Below are 19093 nucleotides of genomic sequence, written 5' to 3' on the forward strand. Positions count from 1 at the left end.
TGTATATATTATAATATTTTAACAATTTATTATTGAAAATTTTTTATAAGATCGAAAAACTTAAAGGATTTATTAAAATTAAAATTTATAATTTTATAATAATAATTTATTAATTTATATTATATGTATTGACAATTTGTTTATAAGATCGACCATTTTAAATAACTATACAGTAGATAGTAGGTACTCTTAGTAATTACTTGAGTATAGCTCAAGTCCCGGACAAAGTGAATATGTTAAGTTTAGAATCAAAAAAGGTGGGTAAGTGGATGTCGGTCTGCTGTACAGTAGGTTAGAAGTGGGTCACTGTATAATGGATAGAATTAAATTTGAATTCAATGATATAATATCACTGTATAAGAAAAACGATTCTGAGCGGAGACGGTATATCAGTCTATGTATTAGACATATATATACTTATCTATGGTATTAAAAAAAAATTGACCTATAATAGGTACCTATAATAAATTCCAAATTAATCATATCATAATATCTATTAGGTACTTATAACGCGTTATACATCAACAAAAAACCGTGGTACTATCATAGATATATAATAGTATACTTTAGAAGTTTCACGTACCCACGAATAATATTATACAATCACAACAAAATAACTAAAATAGTTATCCTAGGTTTTTAATATGTAATTCCGTCCAAATTTGTACTTAAATGACTATAAAAATAAACTGTGTAAATGTATTTTTTAGATTTTTTGGTAACAGAACTAATTTCTTACGTGAAATCTTGTTTTAAATTTTCAATTCTTAGATACAAAAATTGAACATTTTATAAATTTTTAACTACAAAATAATTATTGAATCTTAAATTTGATAAATTATTTCAAAATTCGATCTTTAAATGCTTATAAAAAAAAAATTGTGCCTATATATTTTTAATATTTTTCAACTGCTATTGTAACAATATATCAGGAGCTTTGTATTACATTTATACATTTTTTGGACCAACAGATAAAACTTTATTGATATTTATAGAAAAAAAAACTAAAAAAATTGAAAACTGAGTATATTGTTTCAAAGGCAGATGAAAAATATTAAAAATCGTTAGTCACAGTTTTTTTTTATAAGTATTTAAAGTTCAAAAAATGACAAAATATGGAAAAATCGCGAAAATTTGCAAATTATTTCGAGTTAGAAATTCATAAAAATTTTTCTTTTTAAATCTAAGATTTTAAAATGTAATACAAGATTCCTTATAAGATTATCTACCTTTATCAAACAAAAAATATCTATAAGAAAGTCAAATTAAATTTTTATGAGCGTTTGAAATTCAAATTTTTACAACATTGGATATTCACTCGATTTCTCATGTAGCAATTTCCTTATATTGTTGTAATTCAAAGACGAATAACTGTAGATGCATGGAAATTTCACTAAATGTTTGTATTAGCATTTACTATACCCCATACAGTTTTAGAAATATTTTGACTTTTTTTGGGCTGTTTTCAGTTTTCAATTTTTTTAGTTTTTTTTTCTATAAATATCAATAAAGTTTTTCTGTTGGGCCAAAAAGTGTAAAAATTTAATTCAAGGCTCCTAATATATTGTTACAATATCAGTTGAAAAATATTAAAAATACATAGGCACAATTTTTTTTTATAAGCATTTAAAGATCGAAATTTGACAAAATTTATCAAATTTAAAATTGAATAATTATTTTGTAGTTAAAAATTTATAAAATGTTCAACTTTTATATCTAAGGATTGAAAATTTAAAACAAGATTCCACGTAAATAGTTAATTCTGTTACCAAAAAATCTAAAAAATACAAAAGCACAGTTTATTTTTATGGTAATTTTAAGTTCAAATTTGGACGAAGTTACATATTAAAAAACCTAGAATAACTATTTTAGTTATTTTGTTGTGATTGTATAATATTATTCGTGTGTACTTGAAACTTCTAAAGTATACTATTATATATCTATGATAGTATCACGATTTATTGTTGATGTATAACGCGTTATATGTACCTAATGGATATTGTGATATGGTTAATTTGGAATTTATTATTACCTTCCTATTAAAGGTCATTATTTTTTTAATACCATAGATAAGTATATAATATGTCATATACCTAGACTCTCCGCACAGATTCGTTTTTCTTATACAATGATATTATATCATTGAATTCAAAATTAATACCATCCATTATACAGTGGCCCACTTGTAATCTACTGTACAGCAGAGTGACATCCACTTGCCCATCTTTTTTTATTTTACCATTAAAAAACATTAAAACATTTTTTATGATGAATGAAATGTTTTGCCTCCCCCGAGGAATGGCGGCCGTCTACAGCCGAGCTTCACTTGATGACAGTGTTAATTATTTAGGAGTACCTTATCTAGTTGGTATAGTTATCCGTGGTATCGGATCCACCACTTGTTGGCCTTAAAAATCGATAAGCTTTCTATCGTCAATATTATCATGAATCGCGATAATATTATTGATTAATAAACAACGCGACCAGGAAACGTCCGGAGACGGACCGAGCTCGACATTTGGACGCAATACCCGCGCGACAGACGTCGTGTACCAGCCGTGAGCCCGGCTTTATTTTTAACCGCGGTACATGCGTAGGTACCTACCAGCGGTTAGAGTCGAGGTAGCTGGTACCTCCGTGGCGGCGGACGCGCACGCGCGGGCCGGTTTTTATTTTTACAATGACAACGCATATACATGCGACACCGCGACGTGAGCGTAATAATAATAATAATAATAATAATAATGTCGGTCGGTGGCTTCGCGTTGGCATAATTATTTCTGGTCGCGCGGGAGGAACGGGAAAAAATAATTTGTAATCCTATACCGCCGCCCGCCGCCGTCTGCAGAGCGGTGGCCGACGCGTCGCCGCCGGTGACGGTGCAGCCAACACAAGACCGGACGGACGCAGCGGCGGCGGCGGCAGCGGGCCCACGTATCTATTTTTAACGCGCCGGAGCGCGACGACGCAGCGGAGACGCGCGCGATCCGCCGGCCGCGGAACGATCCGTCGAATGCGAAACGATCCGCCGCGACGGTCCACACCGCCGCGCGCTGCAGCAGTAAAAACGCCGACGGCGACGCGATAACGCGACGTATCATTATCGTTACTGCTGTCGTTATTGTTCTTTAGCACCGATCGATAAAAAAAAATTATAACATAAACCGTAACCGTCGCGGACACGCCGGAACAGGGGAACACCTACGACCGAGGACCGCACGCCATGGCCCGACATGGGTGACCTGGCCGACACCATCGACGATCTCATATGCAGTTTCGAAAGCGATGGTAGCAAGACGATGGACACGCTGATCATGTACCTGTTCTGCTGGGCGCTGGTCGGGTTCGCCGCGCTGGCCGTCGGCAAGTTCGCCTACGGCCGGGCCGCCCGGTACGCCGGCCGCAAGTCGGCCGCGGCGTCCGGCCCGGAAGCGGACGCGGCCGGCGCCGCCGCGGGCGACCGCAGGCCGGCCCAGCTGAACCACCACCGGGCGGCCGTGCCGCCAACGCCGCCGGTGGCCCGCAAGCGGCTGGGCTCCAAGACGGGCCGCACGTCCGCGGCCGTGGCCGGCGTCGCGGCCGGCCTGTCCGCCGTGCCGGCCGCCGCGGCCGCCAGCAAGGCGTTCTCCGCGGAACAGCAGCAGGCGGCCCACCACCTGCACCACCACCACCCGCAGCACCAGCGCCGGCCGCCGCCCGCGGCCACCGGCAACGACCAGGACGCCGTCCGCTGGACGAACGACGTGTTCAAGTGGCTGTACGACGTGGCCGCGACCACGGCCGGCAGCGGCGGCGAACCGTCGGCCGTCGATTATCTGCTCGGCGAGTGGACGTCCGCCCTCAACGAGTACACCAAAAAGTCGTTCGCCGAAGTGAGTACATTTCAAATTATTTACAATCGAAATTTACGCCGAAATCAAAAATTATTATGTTCGCATCGCATATAATATTATAGATTTGGCGTCGGTTTTTTTTTTTTTTTTTGAAAAGTTTTTTTAGGAAAGAGGTAACTGTAGTCTTTCCGATAGCGTTGACCTGAATAATATTTCGTAACTATTAGAGTTGGTGTGATGTTATATAGTTTTAAAAACGATCGAATAGGAACACTTTATTGAGAACAGTACAGTATTAGAAAGGCCTTACGTTTTCGTCAGAGTAGCCCTTAAAATGAAAATAAAAAAAGTACTTTTTTTAAGGTTGGGGGCCTCGTACCTGTAATAATCTTGTTATATTATGCTCGTTCAGACAATGTCTATAGAGAAAACAGAAAAACACATTTTTAATCGTGTTGTTTGTGCTAAAATTAGAAAATGTTACTAAATATGACGCTGAATACATAGTTACGATTTAATATCGGAACGACATACCTAAGGACTGGTAAAAGGCAAAAGGCAAATGGGACAGTGTTAGTACTATAGGTACATATTTTATCTTACACCAAAATCAAAAATATGCTTACACCGCGTTATTTAGTTATTATATAGCTTTGGCGTCAGTCATTTTTTTAGAAAAGTTTTTTTGGAAAGAGATGACTGCCTTTCGGATAACATTGACCTTAATAATATTTCGTAACGTAGCCGGAGAACTCGCAAAGTGCTATTCGTTCAGAAAGCTGCCTTCGATAATATTATTAGCCAGCTGCTCAAACAGTACCTGTTGGTGTATAATAGTGATATTATAGTTTTAAAAAAATCGAATAGGACAACACTTTATCGAGAACAATATAATATTAGAAATTAGAAACGCCTTACGTTTTCGTCAGAGTAGCCTTCAAAAGAAAATAACACAAGTGGCTTTTTTTTTTAAGGTTGGGTACCTAGTACCTGTAATAATTTCGTTATATTATGTTTGTTTAGCAAATATCTATTCAAGAAACCGAAAAATAAATATTTAATCGTTTCGCTTGTGTTGAAATTAAAAAGTGTTACGTACTAAATATGTTGCTTGACAGTTATACGATTTAATATCGTAACGACATACCTATCGACTGGTAAAAAGCAAAAGACAAATGCGACAGTGTTACTATATATTAGGTAGGCACATAATATGTTATAATTATTATTTCATCCCATACCAAAATCAAAAATACGTTTACATTGCGTTCTACTACTACGGCTTTGGCTTTTTTTCAGAAGAGTTTTAGGAATGAGATAACTGTCCCGATTTCAACCTTTATAACATTTCATATCATGTCCAATCCGGATAGCCTGAGAACTTGCAAAGCGCTATTCGTTGAAGAAGCTGTATTTGATTATATTAGTTTGGTATATTATCGTCGGTGTATAGTAATATTATAGGACAATATACTTTATCGAGAACGATAACATTATAAATTAGAAACGACTACCAAAGGTTTTTTTAAGGCGAGTACGTGTAGTAATATTGTTCTTTGCTCGTTCAGCCAATATCTATAGAAAAAAAACTGAAAAACAGATTTCTAATAGTTTCGTCTGTGTTGAAATTAAAAAAAATTAACACGCTAAATGTATTGCTTATTAGCAAGGCTGTGCAAGTTAATAATTATTTATTGTGATGTGTAGGTATTTAAATATTTAATAATGGTGTAAAGTGAAATAGATATAGACACTGCGATGAAAGTTCAATAAAATTGTTTATTATAATAATTTAGGAAACTGTATTTTTGATGAATTATAGATTTGACCAATAAAGGTTTTTCTTACGAGTTGTACTTTTTTGACGAATAGTCGCTTTTTGCCTACTTAACATTTTATATCACCCTACATAATGTTATAATTTGGTTACCCGAATGGGTTGAGCACTTGCAGAATACAATTCGTTCAGAAAGGTGAGCAACCTAAGAAAATTTCTATACGGAAAACCCACGAAGGTACGACAGGTTTTTAATCGTGTATGAAACCAATCTGTATCGAAATTAAATAATGTGATAACTTACATAAGTAATGGAAACATTATGGTCGTACATATTTTATGTTATATATATTACGGAACTTTATTTTCCTTGCCACTTTAACACTTAAGCAGTCAGCGTTAATACTATAGGTATGTTAAACAATTTATTTTTAAATTTTTATTTAAAAGTCTTTGTCAAATTATTTTTTAAAAATATACTGTACCATTGGTAAAATAACTTGTTTGATATACATTTTTCTAAATTTGAATTTGTTACCGGCTTTGTATCTGTCATTATTGAACAGTCGACGGTAGTATAATAATATGATAGTTACGTTTTAATATAACATATTATGAACAATAAAATAGTAATACTATATTATATTACTATCGTCAATCAGAGATACTTAAATCTAAGAGGTGAATTGGAAAAACCGTGTTATTTTTTGATATCAGATATCTAATTTTATGAGCATAAGACAAGGGGAATACAATTCTATCTTCATAATAATATTTTTTGGAACGATTCGTAAAATAAATTTGGTAAGATGACGAAATGTTATACCTAAACCTATAATATTATGATTGTCGTCTGTCATTATTATTAAACAGGCAACAATAATGGTGTGATACACATACCTTAAAATTGTAAATATTATTTGAGCCAAAACTCAGAAAATATGTAAAAAATAATAATATCGGGCACAATACTCATGAAACCAGGAAGCAAGAAAAAATATAAGTACACTAAAAAAAAAAAAAATACACTCCAATATTACTCTAAAAAATTACATTTTTATTCGAAATATTTTATCAATATTTTATTTACTAAGGGAGTACATTAGTTAAATTATTTGCACTAAAAATGGGTGCACGTTAAAAAATAACATTTTTTCTTTAAACATTTTCTTTATTTTAATTAGTTTATTTAATGAAATTTGTTATGTACCTTTATGTGTATAAAAAATAAAGCAACAATACAGCTAATACAGATCTCATGATTAATTAAAATATAATAATATGATTGTTGACCTTAATTCATGAAAAAATATTTACCGAAGTGCTTGGTTTTCGATTAACTATGAAAATATGCACTAAAAACTTCGATTAATTGATCGTTATAAAATGTATTGTGTAGCATACGATAAATTTTAGTAGAAATATTATATGCAAATGCATTAGGTCGTCTCGTTCTAAATTCATTGGTATAATGTGCTTAGAATTTAAATATAAACAAAAAAATTGGTTTTATGATAATCTGTAAAAGTATTGTATAATTCAAAACTATTAATTATCTATTATTTATGAGAAGTATTATACTTAAAAACCTATTTTATTAAACAGCTTAATTATTAAAACTCATATAATATATTCAATGTTTGATTATTTTAAAAATCACGATTGTTACTAATTTTACTATACTCGCATAAGTTATATTGTATTCCTTATACATATATTATCATATCAAATTGTGAATTTGTATTTCTTATTTTAAATTTAATCTAGATTAGTATTGTTGCTCTACGACAAGAGGTATTACCTCAGTGTAGAGCAAAGCTAGTAAATTCATATGTTAACCATACGCTTTGTACACAATTATCAACTACTAGCAATAAATAAAATTATTATTATTATTATTATTATTAATAAAATCCGTTTTCAAAATTAAAATCTGTCAAACCAAATTCTTCAAGTTTCGTCAAGCTTATTGGTCTAAAAGTCACTTTTCATCTGCTGCAGCCCCCTTGAGGCGGTTTATTAATGTAAGTAATCGTAGTGTACCTATACTTACCTACCTCTAATCGATTGGCGTTTCGATTGGCATTAGATTTTGCCATTTCGGTCGTCTCCGACTGGTGCGGATAATCCTATTTTGTTTTCTCTGTCCGGGATCACCTCACACACTCTTATTACCACTATGGTTTCCGAGGGGTAAAGTCGGTTCATTTCGTCTCGGGTGTAACCAAACACTTCAGGCACACCCGCCTGTAATACCGATTTTTGAAGAGCAGCGTTCATTTTTGTGTTCGACATAATATCATAATATTATTATCTCCGCTCCCGAACACTCGCCCACACTCCTGTCTTTAATCCGTTTTCAAGTACCTACCCACTTCTAAGAGCTGTTCAACATCTTACCCCCTTTAACCAATTCCGCTATCGACCAAGACCTATTCGGCTTATACAAAATGAACCACTCTCACGAGTCGTCCATTATGTCCATCGCCAATGTGGACCAATCATCCTTCACTTTTTAAACTAAATTAACAACTTATACAGTCGTGCTGTATCACACAAGTGTAATGTGAGCACCGTCTTACATTGCGTAAATGTGGTTTTTTTACGTCATACGTGCATATCTTTTAAGGCTACAAATAGTCATAAATATAATAATAATATAATAATATTTTATAACGGTTTTTTAGCGTATATAAATGCCCTCTAAATGTATTACCTATATTATTGTTTTGTACTTATGTACCTATTATGAATCAATAATTTTACCACGTTAGAGTAGTAGAGGTATAAGCCGCAATTATCGATCTTTTATTTTTGTGTAATCTATAGTATTAAATTGATCTATCAACTGACTAAACCATTTTGAGTTTTATCCGTTTTAAGGTTGCTCAATCGACACTGTTTGGACACGAAAATCACATATTTTTCGACCACATTTAGTAATTGTACTTTATATTTATATTTATTACATCGATAACATTTTGCGTTTAAATAATAAATATTTAATTGATTTTGATTTATTTTTCAATAACAGCTTTAAGTTTAATAGTCTCCTAAATGCTTTTGAATTATATTTCTTTATAATATTATTTAGTATATTGTGTATTGTTCTGTAGTCTCTGCCCACGCGGATGGTGCTTTAAATATAAATGTATAAATAAAATAAACATTGTGTCGAATGACGAAACAATGCTCTTGAGCACGTCACGAAATTCAAATAAAATCTTCCGAATATTCAGGTACCTACTTGTAATCCGGTTTTAGACTAAAATTGATTATATTGTAAAATGATAAGTTGTCAAATGGTAAGTTTTTTCGTATTGTGTTTTAAAAAAAAAATACCTTTATAAACACATACAGTTTTTTTTTCTTTAGAACTTTCTATGTATTAAATAGTTTAATAGTCACATCACGATATTATATTATGGATCGGAAAAAAACTTAATAACATTTCAATACTTGTATTTTATTTTATGAGTTTCTAAAGCTTCCGCCAAACTACTTTATCGATACAACTCAACGACGGTAGGTAAAAACTTTGTACGAAATATAATATTATTATGTTCATATGGTGATGTCACATAGTATTATAATATAATTATATTGTGCTTACGCGAACTATGCATTGCTTATGTAGAGTGGAAAACTATAATATAGTTTTAATAATGAATGATATAATGTAGTTATACAGTTCTAATTTACATGGTTCTCCACACTTCAGAGTTTCGAGTTATTGTTAATAAAAAAAAATTGACTTGATTTAGTACAGTTAACGTTAACGTGCATAATGTTATAACTTATAAGTTAATACGAGTGGGTAGTTAACGAACAATATAGGTATTCAACTCAACAAGTAAGTTCATACGAACACATATTATTATATGTTTTTGACTTAACACACTTAACAGTAAATTAAATACTAAATGCAATTTCATAAATATATAAAAACCCTTTGTACATCCCCCAGGGCCCAAAATAATATTCCATTAACCTCTCTAAGGAAATTTAACTACATAAAACTTAATTCGAGCTAGACTTACGACTATGTGAACTCACGATATGTTAATATAATGTGAACTAATGGCCTAATACATTATAATGGTTACTGTAGGTACTTTAACTTTCAAATTGTTTTAATAAAAAATACACATTTTGTTAAAAATGCCTATTCTTTCTTATTCCACACTATAGATGTGATTTTTTTTACTACTATTTGTTTTCATTTAAAATAATTTTACACAGCCTCGATTACACAAAAAATGATTTGTTTCGAGTTTCAAGTATAGTCAAACATGGTTTTGACTTGAATAGATATAATTCTAATTTAGTAAAATCGATAGTCAAAATAGTTTTTAAGTCGATTAATAAATGAAATAATTATCTGGTCGAGTTTAAAAGTCAGGCGCAAAAAGCAAACTCTTCACTTAGTCTTGACTTGTTTACTAGGTGCTTATAGTTAATGCCCAGAGCCCCCCTATCTCCGCGCAGTATTATACAACCGAGTTATGTAATATTATCTTGTCAATATATTTTTATCGGACCTCCACATTCGATCATAAACCGGGCCACACGCGTACCGCGACCTAGTTCTGCAGACATTGATTTCCTTCAGTGATTTTGGGATTGGAACAACCGACGTGCTGAACAGCGTGAACATCATATAATAATAATAATGACAATTTATAACATTATTTCAACGTATAATAATAATAATAATAATAATATTATGTTTGATATTGGCGCGCGGCAGTGTATAATAATATTATATAAACAACAGACTGTCCGAGGTCCAAACTAATAAATTGCGTACGCCGTGCGGCGATAATCTCGAATTAAATTTAAATATATTCACGACGAATCTCAGCTGCGCGTTAATCGTGTACGACAGTGCACATAATGATATAACATTATAATACGGCCCTAAAGTGTTTGTACAGCCGCCAATTAGCAATAACTGTGTTTGTGTTATGCCTTACCGATTACCGGACGGGATAATCTGCCGGTCGTTTAGCGAGAACCGTTTTTTTAAATTTAATTTTAAATAAATAATATGCACTTGAGCTGGACGTTAAAATGGTAATAATACACGCGTATATGCCGTCCATCTCTGAATTTTTTAAGCGACTGACGGAGAACTAAAACTGTGATCAATCGTTCTGTGCGTCTGAGGTCTTAGTGGACAAACGAAATGTGTGTATGGTAATTTATTACCAGCGAGGCTGGGTATTATAATACATTTTTTAGTTCGTTAAGTTATACTAATGATATATATACATAATGACATATTTATAACGTTTTCATATCATTTTATAATGATGGAAATTGTATAACATCATAATAATATTGTATAAATATCGTTATAACTTACTTTCGAATATACGAATAATAATAATACAATAATATCATTTATATTATGATATGTGCTACTCACAACGAAATCGTTATAAAAAAAAAAATAGAAAATATTTCAGAATAGCAAGAATTAAAACAACTAATGGTTTTGTTATTTTGAGTATTTTTTCGAGAAATTTTTTTCGGAATCAGTAAAATTTTGCCATTACCTTCGTATATAGCTATCACTCGTACGCGTCAGTTGCAATGTTTAGTGATTTCTAGAAATTACACGTGTGGACAGGCCTATCGGAACTTTCTCTATCCAGGACGCTATAGGTGGAACTAGTGATGTAAATTTTCATAAAAAATTTTTTTTGGTGAAAATTTTGAAAATTTTATAATTTATCATATTAATTTCTTATCAAATAAATCTTTTGATATTATATAGTTATAGTTATAACTTATAACTTGTAATTATATTATTATTCATATATTCATAGTTATATTTTAAACTATGTACTTTTATTACCATTTATATTTTTATTTTATTTACCCATTAATGTGCATTTTTTTCTTTTATTAAAAATGTATTTTTACTTCAGTGTAAATGTTGAGTGTATAAATAATCGTTTTGCTATAAATTACAATTATTGATTTTTTATGTGATTTATTGGCTGAGTCACTTCCACGATTTTAACCAAATTATAATTTTTTCTATTATAAGTGTTTTGTTTGACTCTGACATTATACTTGTTAAAATTTAAATAAAAATGAAACAGACATTTTATAAAGTATTTGAATATATTTAAATTTGAAAATAATAAAATATAGAAACAATTTTAATTCTAACAGTCTTTTGTTAGTTAGTACTTGGTAGTAAGTGGTAACAACTTGTTACTATGTAAGTACAAATTAAACGCTTATCTTAGAAAATAAAAAATTAATATATATATCAATTTTAAAAAATATATATAGATCACAAAGTAGGTAACTATTTTAAATCAAACAGTTTTTGTTAGTTGGTACTTGGTTGTAAGTGGTAACATACTAACATCATGTTACTATGCAAGTACAAATTAAACGCTTATATTATAATTAACAAATTAATATATCAAACTTAAATATATTCTATTTATATTATAATCTATTTATTTATCTATATATATATTTTAATATTAGAAGAACATTGATAACCATCAAAATGAAAAGCTGTGGTACCGTGATACCAACCATACAACCTCAAAAATTAATTAAAATACATTAAAATTAAAATTTTCAAAGAAAGTTGAAAATTTTCAGAAATTTTCAATGAAAAAAAAAAATTTTAATTGAACATTTTCAAGCTTACATCACTAGGTGGAACCATAAGGCACAGGAAAGTATATTTTTTTTATTAAAAACAAATAATTTTAGTGTACACAAAAAGTTGTTCAAAACTCATTATTTCGTAAATGATAAATAAATATTGTTTTTCTTCGAGTCTAGGGAAGAATGTCTGAGAAATAAATATCATATTATGTGGACTTGTGGTTCACCAGCGAAGTGATCTGTTTTGTGTAGTATGGAATTTGTGGAATTTGCATGTGTGGTCTTTTAAACGTTTTCTCTATAACAAAAAAATTCCTATACCCCAATGTCAGAAAATGTTCGGTAAAGTTCTTCGAATTCAATGTTTTTCAACAACAAAGCAGTAGGCATTGGGTTATAAATGCTCGAAAATAGTTCATATAATAATATTTTGAATGACAATCAAACTAGACAAGCATGATGGCAAAATTAAGAAAAAATTACGTAAATTAGTTCTGTTTAGTAAACAGAGGCGTATCCAAGGGGGTTGGGGTGTTAACCCCCCCACCATTGACATTTTCCCTCCTAATAAATATATTTTTACAGGGTTCGGGGCTGCTTGCAAGTTATAAATTTGTCTTATGAAATGGCGAAATTAAATACAAAGTTTGAATTTGCTGCATATTTGTGTATTTTTTAACTTAAATGTACATACAATTGTCGGGAAAAATTATATTTGGATAACATTGAAAAATATCTTAAAAAATATTTTGTTTGGTTATGTACAATAGGCGATAATTTTGAGATTTGGAGAGGCCGAAGCCTAATACCATACTATTATAAAATTGAATAAGCTTAAAAAAATTAAGTAAACTTTAAATAAATGTTTAAGTAAAAAGGGCGGAGGTCTGTTAAAATTGTTGGTGGAGCTTGGCTACAGTTGGCCCTATGTTTGCATATGTAAGATTTCATAAGTCTCTTTGTGACAAAACTGTGTTTAAACTATAATTGACATCTAGATTGTAGATTGTACGAAGAAATGAACATCAGTAGATACGTATTCGTTTATCACGGTGTTCGCATATCACGTACGTTATTCGTTATTACTTATTTATTAACCTGATATTGTATGCCACTTTGCCAGTATTTTTAAAACTTAAGTTGTTATTTATTTATTTACTTATCAGGTTTATATACCTACTTGTTTTTTAGTTTTTATTACTTAAATTGCAATATGTTTTATGATTTTTCGAAAATGATATAAAAATGTTGCTACATAGTACATATATTTAAGCATATTTTGAGAATTTTGACTACTTATTTCGATAAATTTTAGTGCAACAAGTCAAGTCCTGAACCCTAAATTTATTTATATACGAAAATTGTAAAAACTTGGTTTTAATCCATACTTAAAACACCCCCCATTGTTATCTATTAACTTATAGCTTGACAATATATTGATACCTTAAAGTTGGTGGTTTATTTGGAAAAATATTACCTTAAGGGCCAGCTGTACCGTCTATGGTTAAACTTCGATTACACTCAATCAGCCGATAACAGATATTTAACAGGGCGAATTCGGCCAATTAAACTCCAGTTAACTTTAATCGGAGATGGTACAACTGCAGGCCCTTACTCAGTTGAAAAGAAGTTAATTTGATGACAAATAGTCAAAGCGTATATTATTTTGAAATTCAGTATTTAAATATGTGGAATATTAATATTATTATTAATCAAATTTCAGTAGGTACAATAATAATAATTCTAATCATGGAATCACGTTATGATATTATTACAGTAAAAAAACCTCCAAATAAGTTAGTCTAACAGTTTGTTTTTTTTTTTTTACATGCAGAGTAGTATGATTTTTAAATTATTTATTTAAAACGTTAGTTTACGGAGGTGGATTTGTGGAAATGGCGAAGTCCACAAACATAACTCTTTGTAAATAAACTAATTTCTCAGAGTTAGTACAACATTTTCGTTTTTTTAATAAATATTTGCTAGTTAAATTACATAGCATGAATGCATGATAATAAAAAAATTGTATAATATTCAACTTTGAATTCGGTAGGTAACTGTCTATAAAATTCACAGTAAAAAGAGTAACCATATAAAACTTCATTTTCAGTGAAATATTTATGTAGAAAGAAAACTTTTAGAAAACTGTTGTACGCAAAGATGAATAGCAAAATGTATAAAACATACGACATAGTTGTAAAAATTCTCCCTGCTTTTTATTCTTGTTGTAAGCACCATGGTTATATAGTATGTAATGTTTACAATTATTGCGTAGACCATTAAAACAACGGTATATTCGTCCAAAATAGCGAAGTAATGTAATAAAGAAGTAGAAAAAGCGTAAACTAAAATAGCGAAAGTAACAACAGCGGAATCCAAATCAAATATAACTTACCTTGGATGAAAGAAAAAGGTGACATCAGTGATAAAATGTGTGTACATGGGTGCTCATGGGTGCTTGAAAGTTGAAACTCGTTAAGTTAATTTTTTTATTTTATACACACAAAACAATTTTCAAACGTAATGTTTTTTTAAAAAATTTAATTCAACCTACTGTTCGTATATGTCATAGTAACTAAATTAAATTTTTTTTAATAGCAACAATATCATAAAAATATAAACTTAGTAATAGAGACTGACAGACCGTCTTCATGCAGAATCGATTTTTTTATTCGATGAATTATCATTAAATTCCATTAAAGTGATCCACTTGAAACCTTTACTGTACATCAAAGAATTATCCACTTGTATACAGGAACAATACGACTAGTTATAAGTTAGTAGTTATTCAATCAAGCTAATACACAAAGTAACTAATTAAACTAAATGTATCAACAGAAGTAACTTCTAACTTAACTTGAAACTTTCTAACTATAGTTAGTATCCAGCATTGATTATTACAATAGTAGATGCTAGCGTTGAACGGTTTCGTCTGTATACCACTTCTAATACCACGATACCGGTATCCAATTTTAATACCGTTGAGGTTTTTCGGTATTCCACTATTACAGCGCTTCCGGTATGTGCTGGTATGTTGGTACACCGGCCCATACCAGTACCGATTATACCGGTATTCGAATTGAAGACCGTCAAACATATGCAGTCGATGCATAAAGATATTGTATGAAGCATAGTTTTCCGTTTCAGTTTTCGATGTAGGTAAGTAGGTAGTTGAAAAAGAATTGTAAATGCGTGGCGGCCAGTTCACGAATGTCCATATTCGAGATATTAAATCCACCACGTGTTGGATATCTAGCGAAGATTAGGAATCTAATATCATAATAATATTATGGTGTATCGTGTTACTGCAGTGATTCATAATAATAGGTAGTCGCATTCAGCTGAAGAACAGTGGCGTCATTTTGGATGTAGGGATGGTGGCAGGATGGGTATCCCCCCGCCCCCTTGTCATCAGCGGACCGGTTATGGACTAGTTTTGGGCCTTCATATATTTATATTTATATTTCTCTCTACATATTATTAATTATTTATTATTATCTCTCAAAAAAATGGGTTATTCATGCCTATGATCGTGATCACGCCGCGGTTATCTCGGATAACCACGATAATAACTATAGTAAGTATAAAATTATGTAAGAAGGCTATTTGTAATGAGACAAAAAAATGTGTAATGCAATGTGATTGTTAACGTGTGGTTTTTGCATCCCCCCCCTCAAAAAAAAAAAACGGAAATTACGCCACTGCTGCTGAATAATACCGACCGAGAGATTGTCGACGTTATGCTTATGCAACGACACTTAATAATTTATAATAATGATGATAATAATATATTGTTATAGTCGCAGGAGACTCTATAATCGGCCACAGTCGCCGCGACATTGGATTCGAATTTAATCGGTTTAGTTTGAAAACGAACAATGCGCTTTGAGAAGTTAATCGCATAATACTGTCAAAGTATTTGTGCGTGTTATATTAATAAAAATAATGATAACGACGTACAAAACGATTCCTCCAGCGAGTGTAATAATATAATGTCGTATATTGGATCTCGTGTCAAAGGTCTGTTTGGTGTGGTATTCTTAGGTTCGCGTGCGTGTGTGTGAAGGCCTTTGCCGGAAACAGACAATGACAATTCGACGACGGTTCGTTTGATCAAACGGAATCGGAAACTATACTTGGCGACCTCAAGTCTTAGTAATGATAGTAATAATATGATATTGTACTGCCTATTGTGCATTCCGTTGTTTTCCATGCGTGTACCGTGGTTGCAGACGCGTATACCAATTAGGTACATTCCTTGGGGAAGGTGGTCGTGCGTATAATAGTATACGACTTGAGAGGAGCGAACAATTCGTTAGCATTCCGCCGTCGTCGGTCACTCGTCGCCTTCTGCTATTATGCATGGTAGATGATAAAACGAGAAATGGACGGGCCTTATACCATTAATAACGCGTGTCTGAAAGGAGAGAATGGGTACCATAAGGTAACAGTGGTCGTTAAAATATGGCCGTCTGTTATCACTCATCAGTAATCGATAACAAAAGAAAAACAACGTCTAGCCTGGCCTACCAGGTTAATACTATTTCAAAACCAGTGAATTAAAACGTAAATTTAAAATTATTGTGTGGCTATATAGGTATAGGCACTTACATTATTATTAAAGTAATATTTTATATTATTGCAAATATATATATATATATATATATACTTTAATTACATCTGTCGACAAATCAGCTATACCTATTATCACAGAACAATATTAAGGTTGGTTTCCACTACATACTTTCACGTCTAAGTGAATTTATCGAACGGATTCGTTCACTACGAACGGTATCCCAAACGAGATGGGTTAGATTGGTTAGGATTGGTAACATATTATTAGTTAGCTCATATATTCTCGTGTTATCAATATAGAGCCATGTACACTGTACATAATTTAACTAGATCCAACTTTATGGTATCATGGTTAAATCTGTGGTAATAACGTATAAACACTCTGGTATATTATCAAGAGCTTACCATGTACCTATACCAACCAATCACAGAAAAGTATTTTTATGCACCTTACACGTACGCGTATGTAGTGGAAAACCACCTTGATAAACTCATAATAACCATACAGTAACCTGCAGTACTAATATACTGCCTACTGCTGTGGTATGTAAGGTTCTCTATTATACCTAATTTTTATTTTTTCGAATAGCACTGGTTTTTTCAGTCCGACAAAATAATTAATAATTTATTGTGGCATTCACACACAACAATTGAATAGTTGTTTTAACTCTTTACTATATGTTCTTGATCATTAAAATTGAAGTTTACTGCATTTGTCAGCCAAATTTACTGAAATGGAACGTTCGTCTAAATACAGCATCTCAACTATCTTAAGGTATTAAAATAACCGAACCTAAATTCGTTTTCCAATCTATCAATCCTAGAACTACGAAGTCCGAACGTACAATAGTCATTACTAAAGTCATATTGAAATATTACTATTGAATACTTATCTACAATACAATTGGACAAAATCGGAACATGAGCAAGTGAAAAAAAAAAAAATAGCACGCTGTGAGATGACGACCGTAAGTTTGTCTTTTAATTTTCAACTCGGTAGCTGTTACTTACTTTAATACTATATTGACTGATATTAAAATAGCGATTCACCCCGTGCAAATAAACCTCGACAAATTCGGGTGTTTAAAACTTTTAACATGATGACATGGCCGGCGGTCGATACAAATAATTGGAAGACAAATTTACTTTAAGGTGGATGGATGCATCGTAGGTACCTATTCAATTAATTTATAGGTATAAAAAATAATTTATTGGGAATTACATTCCATTTGAAAACGCTTTTTTAATTAATTAACTACTAAAAATGTATATTATACTGACAGCGAATCGTACTTGTACGATAATATTATGTTTACACGTATTATAACAAATCTGTCTTAAAATGTATTTGAGCAAAACAAGTAATTTAGTAATAAAACCTATCCATCAAATTACTTAAAATTTAATTCCGCTACCGTAACTTGTAACTAGAGATGAGTAAAGTTTCTCTCTAACACTGCCCGCATGTGTGTTGTGCAATTTAGAATCGTATTATGATCATGAGTACCTACAAGTAAATTTTAATTTAGAAAATAGTTTTAAAGCGTTCAAAATGTGCCCGTTAATTAAAAAAATAAAATATATTCCATTACTTTTAGCCGAATAAAATATAAGCTATAATATACATGTGACATTTATTATACATATTATGTGTATAATATTATTATTCTCATTCTAAAAAACAAACATTGGTACAAATTTATTATTTCCACTCACTCGATTTTTTTAATATTCCTTCAAAACTAATGCATTAACTTTACTTAACAATTTAAATAGATGAACTATCTGTTATTTAGAATTTGATTATTATAATGTATTAACATTTTTTTTTCCTTATTGTCGTTTTACCTATTTTTTTTATTGTTATCGTAATTATTATTAAGTTTTTGGAAACCTAATCAGCTGTCTAATATTTTATTTTTTTTTTTTTGCGTAATTGCAGCTCTATAGTCTATTTTACTCATTACATTACTTTTTGTTAAATTACATTTTGTCCGTTAGACTTATAATTAATAAAATAAATAAATTATACATTGGGGAGAATATTATCTAGGTTAATCAAATCATGTTACATTTTTTTTTAGTATTGTTTTTGGTATAACTATTGTTTCTTGTAGTGTTCGTTGTGATGCGCCAAGATAAGCCGTAATGGAATTGTTCATACATCCAGACATTTTAATTTGAAACCAAACTTTTTGTGCCGAGAATTATTGTGATTTGTGTATGTCCTATTAAGATCAACAAAACAGATTTCAGATTCTGATAC

At 31.6% G+C, this 19093-nt stretch overlaps 1 protein-coding gene across 1 annotated transcript in view; it reads left to right on the forward strand.

The window, feature by feature from the left end:
* Nucleotides 1-2943: 2943 nt before the first annotated feature.
* LOC100570077 (phospholipid transfer protein C2CD2L) overlaps nucleotides 2944-19093 on the forward strand; it is a gene marked incomplete at its 3' end in the record, with an annotated part of 128466 nt that continues 112316 nt past the window's right edge. The window contains 1 exon segment of the mRNA XM_003246762.4: nucleotides 2944-3872. Coding sequence (XP_003246810.2) covers nucleotides 3234-3872 — 639 coding nt within the window.

Source organism: Acyrthosiphon pisum, chromosome X (assembly GCF_005508785.2).
Source record: "Acyrthosiphon pisum isolate AL4f chromosome X, pea_aphid_22Mar2018_4r6ur, whole genome shotgun sequence".
Classification (NCBI taxonomy): Eukaryota; Metazoa; Arthropoda; class Insecta; order Hemiptera; family Aphididae; genus Acyrthosiphon; species Acyrthosiphon pisum.